The sequence below is a fragment of the Mustela lutreola genome, chromosome X (assembly GCF_030435805.1).
Source record: "Mustela lutreola isolate mMusLut2 chromosome X, mMusLut2.pri, whole genome shotgun sequence".
NCBI lineage: Eukaryota > Metazoa > Chordata > Mammalia > Carnivora > Mustelidae > Mustela > Mustela lutreola.
In genome coordinates, this window is record NC_081308.1 from 63,684,747 (window position 1) to 63,706,845 (window position 22,099).

Here is a 22,099-nt window from a genome sequence, read left to right on the forward strand (position 1 = left end):
GGATAAAAGGGATTAATTAGTAATAAATACCTAGGTACATACATAATTTGAATTCCTTATAGAAGAATGCTTCTCCTCAGTGTTGATGGGTAAGAGGGCTTGGATTTGGGGTTCTTTCGGGACCCAGTTACTGTACTAACATGACCCACTTGACTCCAAAGAGGGAATTTACCTGACCTGATATTAAAAAGAAAAAGAAAAACTGGACAACTAGAAAAAGAAAAACTGGACCTCTAATTTTGCTCTAGCATTTTGTCTTAAACATCTCCTGCAATAATGAATAGGCATAGAGTCTGTGAATAAAGAGAATGTAATCATGTTTTACTTGTACCACAATCACCCCACCCCACCCCAGTCCAGCTTTTAGCATAAGGCTGGGCACACAGAAGGCTAAGAATTGGTGCTTGTTAAATGAATACCACGTGTCCAAAATTTTGATATTTTATCCTATAGTTGCTTTTTCCTATAAAATTTTGATATTTTATCCTATAGTTGCTTTTTCTAGTTATTCTCTAATTCATTCTTCAACGCCACGACCTGTGAAGGTTGCACTCTTCCTCTTATCTCAGAGAAACTTGTAATCTTCCCCGTCCCCTCAGATATCTTTAGTCATCTAATTCCTGAACTACCAAAACCTCTTAACTTCCTCAATTTAACCCCCACTCTTCTACTTAAACCCAAGTACACGGCTGTCACCTTAATTCATAGTGTTTTGACCACATCACTTTCTACACCTTCTTTTCATGCTCAACTACATGATTAAAACTAGCTTTGACTTCCCAAATAACAAGACTCCTACACTCCTCTTATTCCAAGCCTTTACTAAAACCCACTTTGTGTAGGAAGCCATTTCAGAACACATCGGTCAGATGAAAATACCCACCGATTGAAAATTCTTAGAGTTAAGAAAAAAAAAGTTCTCAAAGTTCATTCACCTCTCTGCCTGCATCACATCTATTTGAAAGAAAATACTCTCAGGGTGCCTGGGTGACTCAGGCGATTAAGCATCTGCCTTGGGCTGAGGTTGTGATCCCAGGGTTCCGGGATGGAGCCCCACATCACATCATCATCATCATCGGGACTCCCTGCTCAGCGGGGAGTCTGCTTCTCCCTCTCCCTCTGCCCCTCCCCTCAACTCCTATTCTCTCTCACTCACTCTGCTCTCTCAAATAAATAAGTAAAAAATCTTGGGGCACCTGGGTGGCTCAGTGGGTTAAAGCCTCTGCCTTCGGCTCAGGTCATGATCCCAAGGTCCTGGGATCGGGCCCCACATCGGGCTCTCTGCTCAGTGGAAAGCCTGCTTCCTCCTCTCTCTCTGCCTGCCTCTCTGCCTACTTGTGATCTCTGTCTGTCCAATTAAAAAAAAAGCCTTAAGTAAAAAATCTTAAAAAAAAAAGAGAATATACCTCAACTGAGGTATAAAACCTATGAAAGAAATAGTGTTCATAGATGGTATGTTGGAGGATGAGCGCATGCAAACACGTGTTTATGTACACACACAGCATATGCATATATATGTATTCACACACATACTACATTCTGCCCAAATTAGCAGAAACCCATGAGCTTAAAAACCAAATCTGCTAAATCTGACCCAAACCACAGGTATTAAGCCCTATGGCTACTTCCTATAAGCAGCTGCATTACTTCTGTGACCAAGTCAACTGAGAGTTGCAAGGATAGGTAAATATCGCTACAGGCAGCTAGAATCTGTTTTTCTTTTTCTTTTTTTTTTTTTTAACTTAAATGTAAAACTTATCACCTCAGGACACTGACCATGTTGTAAGATTTCTGCACAATACTAAGAACATACTAGACACTAAAAAAATACTATATTTACAACTTAAGCAGGAAAACAGAGGCTTGCTTCACAGTGGTTTAATATGAACAGTTGAATATGACATTGTCTGACAGAAGAATGAACAGTATGCTGAATAAAAGCCCCGAGTCAGGATATATACACAGCAGAAATGGGGCCTCAGGCTTTCAGCATTTGTGCACAATGAAGGAATAACTCTTAAAAAAGTCAGTAACAGAGGATACAAATCAAAAAGGCAGCGACAACACCAACATTGGGGAGGTGGGAAAGGGAGCAGAGCCTCTCTCTAGGGGCTGCTCAGCCCCTGGTACAGGCTCAGCAGCTGGAGAGCTGATCTGCCTCAGGGAACTTCAACATTCAGAAGGACTCCAAATCCCATGTCAAAATGCAAGCTTAATCTCTCTGACCAGGGTCTTGTCAGACTCCATAACCTTTTCCCCAAGACCCTGTATAGAGAACTCCAATCCTTCCATGATGGAGAGTCTAAGCAATGTCCCCACTTTTGACATGACAGCAGTTAACTTGCTCCCATCCTACCACTGGAGATGGATATCAGGCCCCAGCAAACAAATCACTATCTTCCAAACAGAAGCCCAGGAAAGCCGCTTCAGACTCTCAGATTTGGGACATCCATACCCAGCTGCTATCGCTAGCTCAGATTCTGGGGAGAAAGCTGGAGTTCCACGGGCAAGGAGTGCAGGCAGTTCAATAACCCTGTGACCAAGCTGTGGAGGGCAGTGACAACTCTTGCCCCTGAGCCCCATTCAACAGCTCAAAGTGCTTAGAAGTCAGAGACTGTGTGGTTTGTTCATGTGCTTCTGCCTTATGGCAGCGCTAAATGGGATGGGGGGGGGGAGGGAGAATGGAACGGGGAGGGTAGTAATGCCCTTCCCCACCGCTGGGAGGTACCTAGAAAATGATCCACTCCCACCCGTTAGGGAGTTACCTGGCAGTGGTGAGTTGCCCCCACCCCTCAAGCCACCAAACCTGCAAAGCCAACCTATAAGGTAGCAAGGGCTTGGGGAGGGAGAACTGCTGGCCCACACTGACTCACCTGCTGATGAGCAGAACAGGCAGCCAGAGTGGGGAGCCACAAAAGAGAGGGGCTAGACAACAAGAGTTCTCCTACTGCCCTATGGCTTTCTTCTGACTCTGAAGCAGCCATGATGAAGGGCCCAGAACACCCACACACCTTGCTCCACACAACAGACTGCTTAGACTCTAGGAGGATTTACTGCCATGGAAAGCAACGAGGGAGAGAGAAAGAAACAAAAGAAACTGTTGAGAAAACTGGGAGCAGGCCTAGAGAAAACAAGGAGAACGTCTGAGTCTCTACCACCTTCCCAAAAAGGAAAAAGTTCATGCAGGTAGGAAATGCAGGGCTGTCCCTGCTCAGTGTTCCTGGTTAAACCTAAGAGTAAGAAAATCCCCTGGACTTGCAGCATCAGTATGTGTCCAAGTGCCCCACCAGCACAAGACCCACCCCCCCCCATAAGATTAGCCTTCTGGCACGGGTAAATGCCCAAGAAATTACCTTCCAGTCCAATCCCCCCACCCGCACCCCAAGCAAAGGGCATCTGCCTGTGGTTCCCACCTCTCCTTAGAGAAGAGGATCCTAGCAGAGTGCCCACGGTGTAGTCAGGTACCAAGGAACACAATGCCAGCCAGTCTATTGGGCCAAGGGATGGGCAGTCAACTTCAGATCAAAGAGAGAGAGAGAGGCTTAGTGTAAAAACCAATGTCATTTTCAGCAGGAAAGTAGAGGGCAAGTGGTGAGAGGGGCTCCTACTGGCGCACCTTCCCAGGGACGTAGTTCCTGTCAATTGCCTCCTCCTGCAGGAACATGTGTAGGCAGCGTTCGTTCTGAGCCAGTGGGTGCCCAGCAATTCTATAAAGAGACCAAGATGGTTATCAGTAGTATTTGGGATCAGAGAGAAGTCTCGAAGCAATGGGGGCGTAGACAGGGGAGGAAGGGCCAGGTCAGCTCTTCCAGAGGTTCAAGCAACTAGAGGACAGCAACAGGGCACCATTCCAACACCAACATTACTGAGGAGAAGCAGGGGAGAAGGGTACGGTAGGGGGAAATTGCCGAACACAGCCAACATGCGATGCTTTCCCAGGCCGCAAGGCATGGGATCAGAATGCTGCTCAGTGGAATTGAGTTTTACTGTCCAGTAGGCTCACAGCACAGCTGGCATCACATCTCACTCCAAAAGAGACAGACAAAAGCACAGAAAGACAGTGATGGCAAAAGCAGCAAGAAGAGTCCCCAGGGACTTGGCTTACTTATTAATAAACTGTTCGAGGCCCTGCCTCCTTTCTTCAATGAAGGACTCCTCAAAGATCCCCTCATCTCCTCGAAAAGGGAGCTGCCGCTTCAAGGCTTTCCCAGGCAGTGGTGGTACTACAATCTGCAGGCAGATGCAAAATCGCAGCCACGTGAGAGAGGGTGAAGAGGGAATGAGAGGGTAAACCACTATATAACCCATTTTCCATCAGGGAGGGCCTGTCTTCTCCCACTGCCAGCAACCTGCACGAACTGAGGCCATAAGGACAGTGAAGCTGACTCAGGTCAAAAGGAAACCCAAACGATTCTATGGAAGGACAGGTTTCCCACCTCAAAAGCAAAGGAAATGAACCCCAAATATTCCCCACTTTCTTTCACAATCCACCAGTATCCAGTAGGTAGGCCTTTCCTAACACTATACTTTATGGTTCCAGCACCCAGAGGAGGTAAGTTGTATGACTTACACTAGCCACAAATTCAAGTGATCCTTTTTCTTTAAAATTTGTCCTGAAACTTAACACTTTCAGGTTTCCAAGAGTATCACCCAGATCCAGTGTTTTGGGATTGGCTAGTGCTCAGCGATTCCACTGCCTTTGACATTATATATAGATTATGATCTTATGCCCTCTCAGCCCATGCCGATCTCCTTCTCCAAGGATACCACAACAGGGAATGGGGTCATACCTTACTATCTCGCTCCAGCTCATTTTTTAGCCACTCAAAGTCACTGTAGCGCCGCCGGACACAGGACTCCTTCAGCTTGAAGATGGGTAGGTTTGTCTATAGGGAAGGAAAAGTGAGAGAAGAGAGATGGTAACTCATGTTCAGCTGGTGGAAGCCACCTGTCAGAACCACTTTGACAGGTCCCAATGATCAGAACCACTTTGACAGGTCCCAATGAAGAGATAACTCCTGTGAACCGCGTTCCTAGAACTCCTTTGAAATACCACCAGGTAAATACCAATCCTTACCACATCCAGCCTTGTCACAGTTGGTGATTAGAAGTCCCTTGTTGCTTAGAATTTATCCTATAAATAGATTTGAAGTTGTACGCAAATATGTATCCACAAGGGGTTTCACTGTACTTTATTTATATAATTAATCAATGTCCATCAATAGGTAATTGGTTAAATAAATTATGATATGCCTATACAGTGGAACTGTTGTACAGCTATGAAAAGACTGTGAAATATATTAGCCAGTCTGGAAACATATTAAGCATTAAAAATCAAGGTACAGAATAGTACATACAGCTTGCCTCTATTTTTTTTTCTGCTTGGTTTTAAAAAGGGATATGTATATTTACCCAAAGAAAATAAAAACACTAATTCAAAAAATGTATGCACCCCTTCATTTACTGAAGCATTACTTACAATAGCCAAAATAAGGAAGCAACCCAAGTGTCCATCAAAAGATGAATGGATAAAGATGTGCTACACACACACACACACACACACACACACTACTACTCAGCCATAAAAACGATGAGATCTTGCCACTTGCAGCAACATGGATAGACCTAGAGGGTATTACGCTCAGTGAAATGAGTCGGACAGAGAAAGACAAATACCATTTAATTCATTTATATGTGTAATCTAAACAACAAAACAAAAGGCAGAAACAAGAGAAAAGCACCTCCAAGGTATGCCTTCCTCAGCTTTTCCCATCCAAATTCTCTCCATTCTACAAGTCCCAGATCAAGACCCATTTCACCTAGGAAATCTTTCCTGAGAACAGCTTAATTTACTGGTCTCCCTCTCCTCTACACTCCTATGACATTTATATAAGTAGTGCCTGATGCACTATTGTTTTATGCATCATGTTAGTTTTGCTACTTAACTAAACTCTAATCTCACTGAAATCAGGAGCTGTGACTACTTTTGTATTGCCCTAAATGCAGACTGTGCAAGTTACTCAGTAATTACTCTATTGATTACTAGAGGCCCTATGTATCTGTTTACCCTCCTTGTCTAGAAAGTAAGCAGAAGTAGCAATCACATTAAGTTGCCTTATCATCACCTGCTCCCTGACATAAATCAGCGTATTCCCATATCTTATTCATTGCTAATTTTCCCAAGGCTCTAATGGCAACATGAACTACCAACAAACAAAAAGCCCCGATCCTCACCTCCTGTCTACAAATTCTAAATAGAAATGGCCAACCACATGTATTAATACTGACTATATTTCCCACCAGCCAATTTGTATCGGCAGATGGAAATAAAAAGAACTAGGTTCTCTCATTTCTCTACAACTGCCTCAGGGCAGGAAAAGAGTATCTTTGAGCTATGCTAGTGCTTCACATAGTCCTCACTACATCATGCTTTTGTAGTCCTCATGTCTGGAAATTGTCTTTTCAGGGTCCAGTTCTAGGTAGAGGTAATCAAAAGCTAAATAACTAACCAACTTCTATTAGTTACAACTCTACCCAAGATCAAGTCCCAGGATTTCAGTAAGTTGAAGGAGAGTGAGATACAATTAAGTATTTTATTACAATCTATTCTTTAGGAGAATTTAAAAAAAACCTGGAAACAGTGGTTTCTTTAGAAAAAAGGAACCTCTGGAGGGGCAGAGGAAGAGAGGAAGGCTTAGTTTTTACAGTATATCTTTTTTGGTATCTTTTGAATTTCATACCATGTGCATGTACGAACCATTCAAAATAAACCATTATAGAGAGCATTCTCAGAATCCTGCAAGAAATCTGCATGGGTATTAAATCATCACATGGTACACTTTAAACTTATACAATATTTTATGTCAATAACTTCTCAATAAAGCTGGGGGGATAGCATCATACTGCAAGAAAAAAAAAAAAAGTGCTTTGGTATCACGTGATTCTAGGTTTCCACCAGACTTCATTACAAATACCGTGATCCCCAAATGGTAGAACCTTAATTAGTACAGAAGCCAACAGAAGGACCGAAGAAAAGAGGAAAAATGCTGAGTAGATTCTTCCAAGATACAGTGAAACCACCCACTGCCATTTTGTGGACTTCCTCCTTTGACTCACAAAAATCCTATTCTTCCCCTAGACCCACAGGATGATGACAATAATGACCTTTTATCTCAGCACCTAGCCATCTAAGGAAGGAGCTAGTGTGTACTAAGTAAGTCTCCCAGGCCCAACCTATAAATCATATGAGGTAGAGAGGATTGTGTAGTACAGTCCTTTAGCACTGATCAACACAAAGTCAAGGGAAAGGAGAGAAAGAAACAAAGTTCAAGTCCATAGGGCAGCTGACATTTGAAAGTTCCACACACATCATGTGAAGCCACCAGGAAACCTCTCCAGACTCCTCATTTCTTGGGAGGGTAGGAGGGGGGAATTATTTCCTGAGCAAAATAAGAGAACAGCTCCAGAAATATTTAACTATTATACAAAGAAGGAAAAAAAGTCAGTGCCATCTGTTTCTACCATACACAATGCCTAACTCCCAAAGCCCATTCTTTGAGTCTCATGCTTCCTATAATGCCTACTATGATGGAACACCTAAAATGGCAATTAAAAACCAGTTATTTCAACTTTTCTCCAAAATGAATTCAGTTAAAAAGCCTAGATAGCCAAACAAATTAACATAAACAATACAAAATAACTCAAACCCACAGAACTAGGAACTGCCATCAACCCTATCATCATTGTACAAGTAAAAACTGTGAAAAGGACAGATTATAAGCTTAATGGGTAAAAAAAAAAATTGCACACTACTGTTTTGCAACTAAGCACTGCCAAAGAGACTAAAGTGTAGGGGAAAGAGTATGATGAGCTTTGGGGTCAGACAGACATGGGTTCAAATCCCAGCCTCACTTATTAGCTATAGGTACTTGGGAAAGTTACTAAAACTGCATTCCTCCTCAGTTTCCTACCTGTAAAATGTCGTTTTTTCTAAGATATATAGAGTAAAACCTGGTTCAGTGCCTGGCACATAATAGGCACTACATGAACAGTCTGTGTTGTTATTAGAATGCCTTAAGAAAAGAGCTATTTCAGGGCGCCTGGGTGGCTCTGTTGGTTAAGTGTCTGATTCTTGGCTTTGGCTCAGGTCATGATCTCAGGGTCTTGAGATCAAGCCCCAGGTTGGGCTCCACAATCAGCGTGGAATCTGCTTGGGACTCTCTTCCTTTCCCTCTTCCCCTCCCCACTGGGCACCCACATGTGCATCTCTCTCTCTCTCTTTCTCAGATAAATAAATCTAAATAAAGAAAGCTATTTCATTCATAGTCCCTAAGGCTCTTGGGTAATGCATGGAGACATTGTCTCTAAAATCCCACAGTAGAGAATCCTTACACTGAACAGTTATGCCCAGGCTTCCTCAGGTCATTAAGTTTTCTACTACTAATAGTTTCCAGCTTTTATTATATTTTCAGGGATCTCACTTCCATTCTTCCCCAAATATAGATAAAGGCGAGTTTTTCTCAGTTTTTGCTTCGATTTTCTTTCTTCAGTTTGGACTTTGCCAAACTTGGAATTTGGAGATCATCATTTCTCAATTAAATTTCAAAGCCAAGGCAGGAGACACACTCTCTCATTTAATTCATTCATTCATTCAAAAATGAAAACACATACACTCTTTTAGGTCTTCAAATGCTGTTTGAGCAGCATGCTGTCCATAGAGAATATTCTGGCCCTCTAGTCTGAGAAAAAAAAAACATAAGGAAAATTAGAAAATGGTTCTCCAACTTTTTTGCCTGTAACCACTTCAACTGGGCAAAAGAGCCTGCAAACCACTACTGTATCTGCACATTCCATCCTTGCAGTGTGGACTAAGAACTAGAGAATAAAGTCCTCTGCAGTGCTCATTGGAAGAAGCCACTCCTGGGGCAGTCCTGAAATGTCGTATATTACATTAACCACAGACCACGGTCTTAACCCAAAAAGTTAATCTAGAACAGAAAGGGCAAATGGCCATATGTATACAGAAAGCCCAAATGAGAATCAATACTGAAACAAACATCCTGGATACTTCAAATCTAAAGGATCAGCACAGGAGGAGAGCACCAACTGACAATCCACCAATGCCAGTGCAACGCCAGGCTTCACCATGAGACACAGCATGGGGTACCTGAGAAAACTTAAACACAAAACATTCTCTCCTTCAGATACTAATTCTACACAAGTCTGGGGAGCACTCAAACTCAAAAAGACTCCCTTTATTTCTGCTCTACCAAGCCCACTGTCTCCCTTTCCTGGAGTCTACCTTCCCTTTGATATGGAATTTGCCTAACTCCATCATCTCAGGGAGACCTCATTAGGAGGAAATCGGGCGTCCTGCCCTCCCTCTTCAGACTGACTTCCCACAACCTAGTTCAGTTATGGGACCCAGCGATATATCACCTTGGCTTTCCATCCCCCCAGCCCTCTGCCACTCTTCCTTCCCTCCTTCTGTCGCTACAGTCAGGATTCCTATTTCCTTTTTTTCCTCACTGCAATCTTCTCCATCGTCCCCACCCTATCCAGCCATACTTCACTTCTTGCTCACTAGGTACTTATTTTGCCGCACCCCAGTCCGATGTCCCCCTCAGGAGTTTTCCGTATCCTAGGGCCACAACCTAGTCTGGAGACCTCTCTCCAAACCTAGGAAGCCCCTAACCCCCAAATGACCCCCTCCAAGCGTCTTGGCCCACGTTAGTCGTCCCCATGGCAGCCCCCCTCCGTCCTCCGCGCCCTCCCCGCCCAGCCGCCAGGTCCTCCCTCAGCTGTCTCCCTCACCCCGTGACTCACCCGCATGCGAACCTCATAGGTGGTGAAGCGCGCGCGGCCCACGCCCACCGTCTGTGGATTAAAGATGTCGATCTCCAGGAAGTTACTTGGCGGTCCGTAAGCGTCGGTCAGGTCCTGCGGCTTCGAGTTAAGGCGCCGAGTGTCAGCCACTGCCGTGTCCGACATCTTTCCAAATGAGAGACCGGGACCGGGGAAAGGGGTGGGGGGAACAGAGGCCGGAGGCAGGAGCGCGCACAGCCCCTCCCGTTTGCAAAATAACCAGCCAACCCACAAACGACGGCGCCGCGCACGCGCGCCCACGCACGCACGCACGACTAAGAACTAGAGAACGCGCACGTTCCCTTGGCCTCGGGCCCCGCACCCTGAATAGCGACCACGCTGAGGGCTGTGAGTCCCAGACGTCGGAGACCTCATTCAGGCTTCCGGGCGGTGTTTGCGGCCACCCGGGAACCTGCATTTCTGATACTCGGCACCTTGTATCCTGGGAAGCCCTACAGGCCGAGTCCGCCAATCGCTGCTCCCCAACTCAAGAACTAGGTCTCGTACCGTATATCTATCGGCTGCGGGCACTGCCCCGCAAACTGGGACCTTGCAGTGGTAGGCCGAAGCCCCGTGACCTGAATAAGTCAAGGTTTTGCGCGAAAATAGAAGGGTGTTCTCCAGAGGGTGGGGTTCCAACAATAACACTAAGAATCTAGAACGCAGCCCTGCCACTTGGGCCTCTGGTGGTTTCAGTTCGCTCCACATGTAGCAGAGCATTCAGCACTACGGTGCCATGGAAGCACCGAGGGTGGGGTAAATGTGATTGCTTTTTCTCACTTTTCAGGAAAATTGGGGCATATCTTCATCCTCCACTTGTTACCACATAAAGCTAACCCCAGGTGTGCTCAGATATTATATTTCTTAGCAAATTAAGGGCATTTATCTCATACCTCTGTCTCTGCAGAACTCCACAGACTTGACACTGCTCGGAGGTTGCCCAAATGGAGAGAGAACATGTGTCTAAATGAGAAAATATCTATAGACATGTTGGTATTTATGTGACTAATTTACACATAGCCCACATGAAGGGTGGTGATTTTAGGTCATCCTTTCTCTTTCCTGCACCTGTCTCTTCTGCTATTTCCCATGTCACTGATGCCTGAAATCCTTTGGACAGAGTACAAGGCCCTCTAATTTCACAGTTATTTAATTCAATTTAACGAAATCTACCAAGCAACCACTTCTTACGTTCCAGGCACCGAGCTAACACTAACAACCTAACAACCTAGAGTTGAATAATGGTGTCTCTGCCCTCAAAGAGCTAACATTCTTTACTGAAAGGGTGGGAGACAAGTAAATAAAACTAATGACAAATACAAAATAAGTGAGTGTTCAAAGCAGCACATAGGACATAAATAATTGGGAAGTCTTCTGGAGGAGGAAACATCTGACTTGAGACATGAAAAGACGTGGAAACGGGAAAAGGCAATTTCTTGCAGAGGGACTAGCCTGTGGAAAGCCATCACTATAAAAAGCAGCATATTTTTAGGCAAGTGTCACCCATTCCCATTGCGTAAAGAAAGTGCTTGGAGAGGTACACTGTCTGGGGACAGGCAATGAGGGTGATCCTTTTTTATTAAGCAAAGAATCTCCAGCTTTATGAAGTATGTGATAGGAAGCCACTGAAGGATTTTTTTAAAAGGTTTTATTTATCTGAGAGTGAGAACATGCACAAGTACAAGTGGGAGGCAAGAGGCAGAAGGAGAGGGACAAGCAGGATCCTCAGTGAACAGGGAGCCCCATGTGAGACTCGATCCCAGGACCCTGGAATTGTGACCTGAGCCGAAGACATGCTTAGCCAACTTAGCCATGCAGGCACCCCAACACTGAAGGATTTTTAACAGGAAAAAAGACACGATCAGGAATTCCTGGGTGGCTCAGTCAGTTAAGCGTCTGCCTTTGGCTCAGGTCATGATCCCAGTGCCCTACGATCGATCGAGTCCCCGTGGGGGAAAAAAAAATCCTTGCTCAGCGGGGAGTCTGCCTTTCCCTCTGCCTGCAGCTCTCTTTCTGACAAATAAATAAATAAAAACTGAAAAAAAAGACATGATCATCATATTTGTGTGTTAGAAGCATTGTTTTTCAGGCAACATGAAAGATATATTTGAATTGAATGAAACTGATTATGAGAGTATCAACAATATGAGTTGGAATCAGGTGGTGATATTGGGAATGAAGAAAAGGAAAGAGACAGGACTGAAACTGAGGAAACAGGTAAAACTCATCTGATTAAATATGGTACTAGTAGAGAATACTGCTTAAGCATGTATGTGAGCTAGGGACTTAAGCTGCCTGGGGTTTGAATCCCTGCTTCCTAGCTGTATGGCCTTGAGCAAGTTACCCAGTTTTCCTCATCTGTAAAATAGAAATGATAAGACTAAAAGCCACCTTTGGGGCTTTTGTGAGAATTAAATGAAACAAAATATGTGCAAATAGTAAGTGTTCAGTAACTATTAGCTGTTATTACTATTTGAGGGGAGAGGAAAGAAAATGAAAATGACTCCTAGATTTCTGATTTAGGTAACTAGTTGGATGCTGGTACCACCGATCAAAATTGGAGTTACTCAAAGAAGAGTAAGTTTGGGAGGAAAGACTATGAGTTCCATTAAGAAAAATCTGGGGTGGGGTGCCTGGGTGGCTCAGTGGGTTAAACCTCTGCCTTCAGCTCAGGCCATGATCCAAGGGTCCTAGGATCGAGCCCCACAACAAGCTATCTGCTCAGTGGGGATCCTGCTTCCTCCTCTCTCTACCTGCCTCTCTGCCTACTTGTGATCTCTGTCTGACTTGTGAGCTCTATCTGTGAAATAAATAAATAAAATCTTAAAAAAAAAAGAAAGAAAGAAAAATCTGGGGTGTCTGTACACTCCCAGGTTGGAGATGTCTAGCAAGCTACTGGAAATACTGGCCTGGAGCTTGAGGGTGGGGGAAGGGTAAGAGAAAGAGATTTGGGAGTCGTTAGCATACAGCGCAGAAAGAAAAATGTGAAGAGGCAAGAGCAGAAGATTTGAAAATTGGTGAAGCAGGAGTGTCTGGGTGTCTCAGTCAGTTAAGCATCTGTCTTTGGCTCTGGTCATGATCCCAGGGTCCTGGAATCAAGTCCCACATCATGCTCCCCACTCAGCAGGGAGTCTGTTTCTCCCTCTATCCCTTCTCCCCGACTTGTGCTCGGGCTTTCTTTCTCTCAAATAAATAAATAAAATGTTTTTTTTTTTAATTGGTGAAAGCAGGCAGTGTTGATGAGAGTGTAAATCCATGCAGTTTTTCTAGGAGGCAAATTGGCAGTATGAATTGAAAAAAACTTTGACCTCAAGAAACTTGTAATATTGGTTGTCTCTGGAGAATAGGAGTCAGGGATGGTGGGAGAGTTGTTTTTCATTTTCATTGCATTTGTGTTTAAGTACTTTTGTATTTAAAGAAAATTTTTAATGTTATTTACAGAAACTGATGACTCAAAAATTTCACTTCCAATCATTTATCCTGAGAAAATAATCAGTCACATAAAGATACCAATATATGGAGCTTGTCTTTAAGAGTACATAATTGTCATTTTTATGTAATGGAATATTTTTGTAGCCATTTTTTTTCTAGCTTGCAAATGGGTTTATATGGTGAGTCTCACATAGGAGTAGTGGGTCCTATATTTTACAGACTTTGTATCTCAGTCACTTCCTATATAAAACAGTTTTTTGTATAAATGGCCAAATTCAGGGTTCTCTTTTATAGCCATTTAAAATGATGTTTTTTATTCACTGATATGGAATGATGCCCACGAAAAAGGGAAAAAAAAATGGTAGTATATATTGTGATGTGAGACCACCGGATATGATATATATATATATAATTCTTTTTTTAAGATTTTATTTATTTGACAGAGAGATCACAAGTAGGCAGAGAGGCAAGCAGAGAGTGGGTGGGGGGGAAGCGGGGGAAGCAGGCTCCCTGCTAAGCAGACAGCCCCATGCGGGGCTTGATCCCAGGACCCTGAAATCATGACCTGAGCTGAAGGCAGAGGCTTTAACCCACTGAGCCACCCAGGTGCCCCAATATATATAATTCTTAAAGACTGGAAGGATATAAATCAAAAGGTTAGTAGTGGTTATCTCTTTGTGGTGAGGTTTCAGTTGGAATTTGTTTTTATTTATAATTTTCTAAAGGGTCTGATTTTTAAATATGAACATATATTTTTTTAATCAGAAAAAAGAATTTCCATTTGCAAAAAATATTAAAGTGTAGGCACAGGAAGAGAAACTTGTGAAGGAGACCAGGAAGAAATAATCTGAGAAGCAGAACGAGAACCAGGTGACAATAGTGATCTGAAGGGGAAGGATAAGGAATTTTCCAAAAGGAGCGAGCAAGGAGGTAGTTACAGTGTTTAATACAGTGCAACGGTCAAGTAATATAAGGCCTGGGAACCGTCCACTACATTTGACAACTGCTTAAATGAGAGCAGTTTCAGTGGAGCATGAGGGATAGAGCCCAGATGCCTGTGGACTGAGAATCCGATCAGAGCTGGAGAAGTGGAAATGTTTAGTAGAGACTATTCTTTTGAGAAGCTGGCTAAGAAGGAAATGTGGTAGCTAGAGGGCAATGCGCTGTTAAAAAACGGTTTGTTTATTTAACGGGAGAAGAGACTTGAATATGTTTAACAGCTGGGGGAGAGGGATTTCATACAAAGTGGGAAGTCGAATATACAGGTAAGTGAAGGCTTAAAATCAAACAGTCCTAGGAAACTTGTACAAGTTAAATTCATAATAAGGTGTAAATACATGGTCTTTTCTCTAAAGAGAAAGTCTTGATGGCGGGGGGAGAGTAGAAGGTACTGGGCTAATTAAATCCTGTGCAGTAATAACAGATAACAGCTGTTACCAGCTGGCGCACGAGCGCACGCACACACAAACACACACATTTTTTTTGCTTTTCGTGAGAGGCACAGAGCTTCACAGTTACCAAGTGATGTTGAACAAGGCACAGTTATCCTCTGTACCTTAATCATCACACCAAGAAAAAGAAATAGCCCAGTCAAATGTCTTGGCAAGCAGGTGACATCAAAACTCAATGTGAGCAATATCCATTTTTCTCTCTTTCGGGTTTCGCCAGGAGGGCAGACTGGGGTGGGGGTGGGGGACACAAAGGACAGAGATTTAGGATCCTTAAATTGAAAGAAATCTTATTTGTTCATCCTCCTGCCCATTATTGTACCTTAATCAAATGCCTATCCATGTTTCTGCTCATAAATTTTTCCAAAGGGAGATTGCACAATCTCCAAGTCTGTGTTATGCAATCATACTGACAAGAAGTTCTCTCTAGTCTTTATTCAGACTGTCCCAAAGAAACAGCAAATCAAAATCCCTTATAATTCGGGGTGTTTGTGTTCTTGGAAACACGGGTCTGGAACTGCAAGGAGGGCGTGGGGGAACGCCTGAGTGGAAAAGAAGCAATGCAGTGAAGAAAACCAGAGAACAGCATTCATGACGCACAATTTGTACTTCAGGGAATGTGGATCCAGAGTTTAGCCGCCTTTCTGTAGAGCCCTGCTCTCTTTCCACACACACCTATCTAGCTGTCCGCTAACATTATTGGCTTCTCCCCGTCCAGATGTTCATTTAGCCCTAAGTTCACCTGGCACCTCCCTATGGGCTAAGTCTCTACCTTATTTATTTATCTTTAGTTTTATTTTTTTTAAAGATTATTTATTTATTTATTTGACAAAGAGAGAGAGATCACAAGTAGGCAGAGAGGCAGGCAGAGGGAGAAGGGGATGCAGGCTCTGCTGAGCAGAGAGCCTGATGTGAGGCTCCATACCAGGACCCTGAGACCATGACCTGAGCCGAAGGCAGAAGCTTAACCCACTGAGCCACGCAGGCGCCCCATAAGTCTCTACTTTAAATCCCTTCTGAGAGTTGTCAGTTTCCTCGCTATGTTGACAAAGTGTTCTTGAAATACTCAGCTTGTCTACTTAAGTTGGTGATTATATTTATTTTACTAAAGTCTCTCTGGATCACCTAGGGGTGAGGGCAATTTGGGGGAAAATGATGAGGCCTTAGTGTGTGAGCATCTGACAGGTTTATCCAAGGGTGCCAAAAACAATGCTTTAGCCAGCATGGGTCTGTCCTCCAGCTTCTGTACAGATGTTTGCTAATCATATAATGAATTATCCAGCAACAATAAGACCTGGAAAGATAATCATGTTGCTGTTAGTTAGCCTTCTTCCCTTAATAAAAGCTAACATTTATCGAGCACTTAAATGCCAGGCACTCTTTTTAAAGTATTTTAGATATTTTAACTCTTATAATCCTCAAAACAAGCCTATGACATAAGTACTATCTTTATATCTGCATTTCATTTATGATGCCGAGACAGATTAAGTAACTTGCCCCCAAATCACACAGCTAATATTGTGGTAGATAATAAGCTAATAAGTGGTAGAGTAAGGATTTGTACCCAGATAGCCTGGTTTTGGAGCCCAGGTCTTTAACCAGCCTCTCGAAAAAGAATCTTCTAGCCCTGTATGGCACCACAAAGGGAATAATATGAAAAAAAAAATTAGAAAAGGAAAAAGGAGAGAAAGAGAAAAAGTACATACGGTGGGAAGGGCTAGAATGTCACTAATAACTGCTCAGTAACATTCTGATGTAAGCTCCTACTCCTGTTGTTCTTCATCTGTTTGGTCTTTAGCTTGAAACTTTTTATGTTGAATTCTATTTTCTTATAACTATGAGAACTTCAAGCCTATTTAATACCTGCCCATCCTTCAAAGCCAAGTGCATATCCTACCTCCTCCATAAAGTCTCTGTATCTATCCAGTCTACAGTAAATTTTAAAGTTGTTACAGACTTATTTTTTTATAGACTCATTGTCTGTAATGTCCATTTGGCTCTGAGTCGCATTCTTAATTAGCCTTGTGTCCATTTATGTCTCATCTTACCAAACATACTGTAAACTCCCTAAGGGAAGAGACTAAAACTTCTATTTCTCTTGCATCTTGCATCCCCCATAATGCCTAACACAGGGTCTTGCAACTAATAGAGTAAATATTTGTTGGTTGACCGAATGATTGAAAAATGTCAGAGTCTGTATCAAATCTTGGTTAACCTATGCACCATTTAGTGAAGAACTATGCACTTAATGTGTACTCAGTAAACATTAACAATGATTACAAAATCATTCAAGAAGTCTTTACGGAGTTTCTACAGTATCTAGAGAACAGTGCCGTGAGGATAGAAATGAAATAAATGAACACAGCTTCTACCTTTGAAGAGTTTAGATTAGTTTTCTCTTACTACGTCAATGCATACTGTCTTCCTTCTCTGAATTCTTGCTGCATTTGAAATCAGGATTAACGATCATTTACTTGATGTCTCCCCCAATTCAATTGTGAGCTCCTTGAAGGAAATGTATAACACTGTGCTGGGAATATAACAGAATTATAGAATTGAAAGGGACATTAGAGCTTTCTCTATTGTCAAACTTCCCATCCAGCACAAGAATCCCTTTTGCAACAGCCCTGATCCAGCTTTTATTTAATTATGTGCTCCCAGTATCAGCAATTAACCTATATAGGAAACACAGAAGACAGATCAGTTTCAGGGGCTAGATAATGAGTTGGGTTTTTGACTACGTGCAGTTTAATGAGATTGTTAGGCAACCAGGTAGAGACAAATAGCTGAAATTCAAGTCTCAATCTCAGGAGAGAGGTCAGGGCTGAAGATAGAGATTTAGGAGTCTTGGCATGCATGTATGTTGCAGTTGAAACACTAAGATTGAGTAAGACTGCCAAGGACAAGAGAAGAAAGCCACCAAGGACAAAGTCTCTGAGAATGCTTCTACCTGGAAAATGAGGGGGAAAAAATCAATGAGGTGGAAGAACTGGAAGACAAATAAGGGAGTTGTAAGGAGAGACTGGTCACCAGAGTCAATGGAGGATGGAGCAGTGAAGTTGGAGAGGATAAGACTGATACATTTATTTGATCTGGTAATTAAGAAGACAGACCTTTGGGGCACCTGGGTGGCTAAGTCTTTTAAACATCTGCCTTCAGCTCAGGTCATGATTCCAGGGTCCTGGGAGCAAGCCATGTGACCAGCGACTGGCTCTCTGCTTGGCAGGGACTCCCTCTCCTTTTGCCTACTGCTCCCCCTGCTTGTGCTGTCTCTCCCTCTCTGTCTGTCAAATAAATAAATCTTTAAAAAAGGAGAAGAAGAAGAAGAAGACAATGATAGACCTTTGATAACCCTAAAGAGAGCAGTCTAAGTGAAGTAGGTTCTATTTTTACTTAACTCTTGTTGCCTCTAATGTCTGGCACAATGCCAGGCTTAATGCATACTTGTTGAATAACCAAATGAATAGATGGATGAATTGTAGTTCCAGCCAAAAACAGGAGGTGATGGGGAAAAGGGAAAAAGTAAACAAGTTACCCTTTTTTTCCCTAAAGAGAAGATGAGTGATAATTTAGAGAAATGTTATGGTGAAAAAGACAGAAGTTGAGGGCTATGATTTTCCCCCCAAAATATGAAGTAAGCTCATCTAAGAATCTCTCACAGATTCCACTCTCAGTCTGATGGAGTAAACTCTCAACAGATAGCAACTATAAACTCTGAATAAAATAACACACACACACACACACGAATGCACACGCATGCATGCACGTACACACACACCCCTGAAAATTCCAGACAGTGAATAAAAGCAGGCAGTTATTGGAGGAGGTTGGAACAAGGGAATAGCTTAGGACAAGTTTCCCATTTTTATGGCTTTAGCCTAAGGGCAGACAGCAGTCACCAGCTACACCACTAAAACTACATTAGGAGAACCTCATCTTTCTACCCTGAAGAACCAGAGGACTGGGCCTGGGGCAATCACAGTGTCTAGGAAGTGAGGGGATATTTCAGAAAGAGATCCTGAGAAAAGGAACACTAAATTATCTGTATGAATTCTTCCCAAGATTTAACCTGAACCACACATGCATAGATAGGGCAGGCTCAAAGCAACTTCCATCCACGACTAAAACAAACAGAACTGATACTTAAGCTGCCACCCATGACAGGCAGGCAGAGTTTTCAGTTAGGCTCTAACCAATCTAATCGCCTACTGAAACAAATACATCCACACTCTTCAGAGGAATGTAACAGTATCCAGAGTCTCCACAACACAACATTCACAAAGTCCTGGAAGCCCTGTAAAATTACTCAATATATAAAGAATCAGGAAAATGTGACCCATTATTAGGGCAAGGACAATTGATGTAAGCTTACCCTGAGATGATGATGCTTGATGAGGAGAGAAAAATATCCCAGTGATGAATGAAAAGATAGGAAAGTTCAGCAGAAAGATAGAAAATATTAAAAAGAACTAAATGGAAATTTTAGAACTGAAAAACAATATCTGAAATAAAAAATCAACTAGATGGACTTAAAAGCAGAGTTAGATAGCAGAGGAAGGAGTCTGTGAACTTGAAGATATAGTAATAGAAAGTATCTAACCTGAAGATGAGAGGGGATTGAAAAAAGTGCACAGAGGGTGCCTGGGTGGCTCAGCTGGTTAAGCGACTACCTTTGGCTCAGGTCATGATCCTAGAGTCCCAGGATCAAGTCCTGAGTCACTGAGCAGGGAGTCTGCTTCTACCTCTGACCTTCCCCCCCTCATGCTTGCTCTCTCTCATTCTCTCTCTCTCTCTCAAATGAATAAATAAAATCTTTTTTTAAAAAGTGCATGGAATCTTGAAGACCTATGGGACAATATAAGAGATTTCAAATTATGTTGTGGAACAACATAAAAGGTTAGATTCCCTGAAGAAGGGGAAAGAGAGAATGGGGTCAGAAACCTTATTAAAAGAAATAATGGTTGAACAATTCCCAAATTTTGCAAAACAGAACAAAAACAAAAAGGCCCACATACATTTACAGATTCAAGCTCAGCAAAGCCCAAGCAGGATAAATATGGAGAAGACTGCACCTATGTGCAACATAGTCAAGATGCTGATATCCAAAGATCAAGAGAAAATCTTGAGAGCAGTGAGAGAGGAAAAAAATGCATACTTTAAATCATTATAATGATTCCAAGAGCAATGGACATAATCTCTGTTATGATTCCAATAGCAATGGACTTCTCCCCATAAACTATGGATGCTAAAAGACAGTAGAAAATGACTGTAAGTTGCTGGGGGGAACATCACTGTCAGCCAGAATTCTATGTTCAGTAAAAATATTCTTCAAAAGCAAAGGCAAAATAAAGACATCTTCAGGTAAAAGAAGAGTCTGTCTCATGTTTATAAGCCTTTATTCTTGGTGTTCTCTATGTCTAGCACACACCGTTTCTGCTCCAGTCCCTTCCCTATCTTCAGCTTGCCTCATAGAATCCATCCTAATCCCCAAATCCAACTTTGATGCTCCTCTTTTATACACTGATAGCCCCTCATATTTCCACAATCTTAGTATTTATCCTGCGGTATGTAATTACTTGTTTAAGTGCCCATGAACTCCACTAGACTACGTGCTTTGTGAGGGCAAGCATTTTGTTTTTCTGTCCCTGGTATGGAATAGGCCCTCAATGAGTATTTACTGACTAAAGGGGAAAAAATGTCTGATTCCAAAGTATTTTTTCCTTTCTACCACACGAGGCTGTTATCATGGAGAGAAACATCCTGACACTACTATCAGAATCACTTACTATACTTTCTTAAACTTTACAGGGAAATATACTTTCTCTGAAAAACGTCAGCTCTCATTGAACTATCATTAGCTTATCATTACATGGGCAGTCACTGTTTGAGGACAATCTATATGTATTTAATATAGATCCTTGGCAATGAATGCTTGCGAAAATCCTCGTTTTAATACTACTTCAACAAATGGCTGGCAATATGGACATGATTAAACTTTGGTACATCCAACTGAAAGAATATTATGCAGATTCTAAAATCATATTTATCAACCTATGTAATCATTTGAAAATATCCTTATATGTTAGGTGGGGGGAAAAGCCCCAAATACAAAATTATACATATAGTGTGATTATGACAATATCTTTTTTAAAAAAATCTACATAGAACGGGGCACCTGACTGGCTTAGTCAGTAGAGTGTGCAACTCTTGATCTTGGGGTCCTGAGTTCGAGCCCCACATTAGCAATAGAATTTACTTTAAAAAAAAACTATGGCTTTCTGCCCTTGGATGCCACAAATTAAGTATGGTTAAAATCTCCTCTCCCACTGCCATCATGTTCTAAGTCATAGCCTCGCAAAGAGCCCAAACTGCTGCAAAAGTTCTTCATTCGATGTTTGAGCCTTGAAACAACTGATGAGAGTCTGAGGAGCCACTTTGAGCAATAAGGAACACTTACGGACTGTGTGGTAATGAGAGATCCAAACACCAAGCACTCCAGAGACTTTGGGTTTGTCACATATGCCCCTGTGTAGGAGGTGGAGGCAGCCATGAATGCAAGACCACACAAGGTAGATGGAAGAGTTGTGGAACCAGAGAGGGCTTTCTCAAGAGAAGATTCTCACAGACCTGGTGCCCACTTAATTGTGGACAAGATTTTTGTTGGTGGCATTAAGGAAGACAGTGAAGAACATCATCTAAGAGATTCTTTTGAACAGTATGGGAAAATCAAAGTGATTGAGATCATGACTGACCGAGGCAATGGCAAAAAGAGAGGTTTTGCTTTTGTAACATTTGATGACCATGACTCTGTAGACAAGATTGTCATTCAAAAATACCATACTGTGAATGGCCACAACTATGAAGTAAGGAAAGCCCTATCTAAGCAAGAGATGGCTAGTGCTTCATCCAGCCAGAGAGGGTGAAGTGGTTCTGGAAACTTCAGTGGCGGCGATGGAGGTAATTTTGGTGTGGATGACAAATTTGATGGTGGAGGGAACTTCAGTGGGTGAGGTGGCTTTGGTGGCAGTCGGGGCCGTGGTGGATATGGTGGCAGTGGGGATGGCTATAGCAGATTTGGTAATGATGGAAGCAACTTTGGAGGTGGTGGAAGCTATAATGATTTTGGCAATTACAACAATCAATCCTCAAATTTTGGACCCATGAAAGGAGGAAATTTTGAAGGAAGAAGCTCAGGTTCCTGTGATGACAGACGCCAATACTTGGCCAAACCATGAAACCAAGGTGTTATGGCGGTTCCAGCAGCAGCGGTAGTTATGGAAGTGGCAGAAGGTTTTAATTACTGCCAGGAAACAAAGCTTAGCAGAAGAGAGCCAGAGAAGTGACAGGGAAGCCAC

The 22,099-nt window shown here is 42.6% G+C and overlaps 1 protein-coding gene and 1 pseudogene across 1 annotated transcript; one reads left to right on the top strand and one right to left on the bottom strand.

Annotated features, from left to right (window-relative positions):
* Positions 1 to 1,863: 1,863 nt before the first annotated feature.
* SNX12 (sorting nexin 12) lies at positions 1,864 to 10,115 on the bottom strand. The gene is made up of 4 exons (XM_059156763.1): positions 9,826 to 10,115; positions 4,791 to 4,886; positions 4,106 to 4,230; positions 1,864 to 3,707 (listed from the first exon to the last, which is right to left on the bottom strand). Exons 1-4 carry the CDS (start codon positions 9,988 to 9,990, stop codon positions 3,605 to 3,607), a joined length of 489 nt encoding a protein of 162 aa, XP_059012746.1. The 5' UTR covers positions 9,991 to 10,115; the 3' UTR covers positions 1,864 to 3,604.
* Positions 9,999 to 22,041, top strand: LOC131820977 (heterogeneous nuclear ribonucleoprotein A1-like 3; annotated as a pseudogene).
* The last annotated feature ends 58 nt before the right edge of the window (positions 22,042 to 22,099 follow it).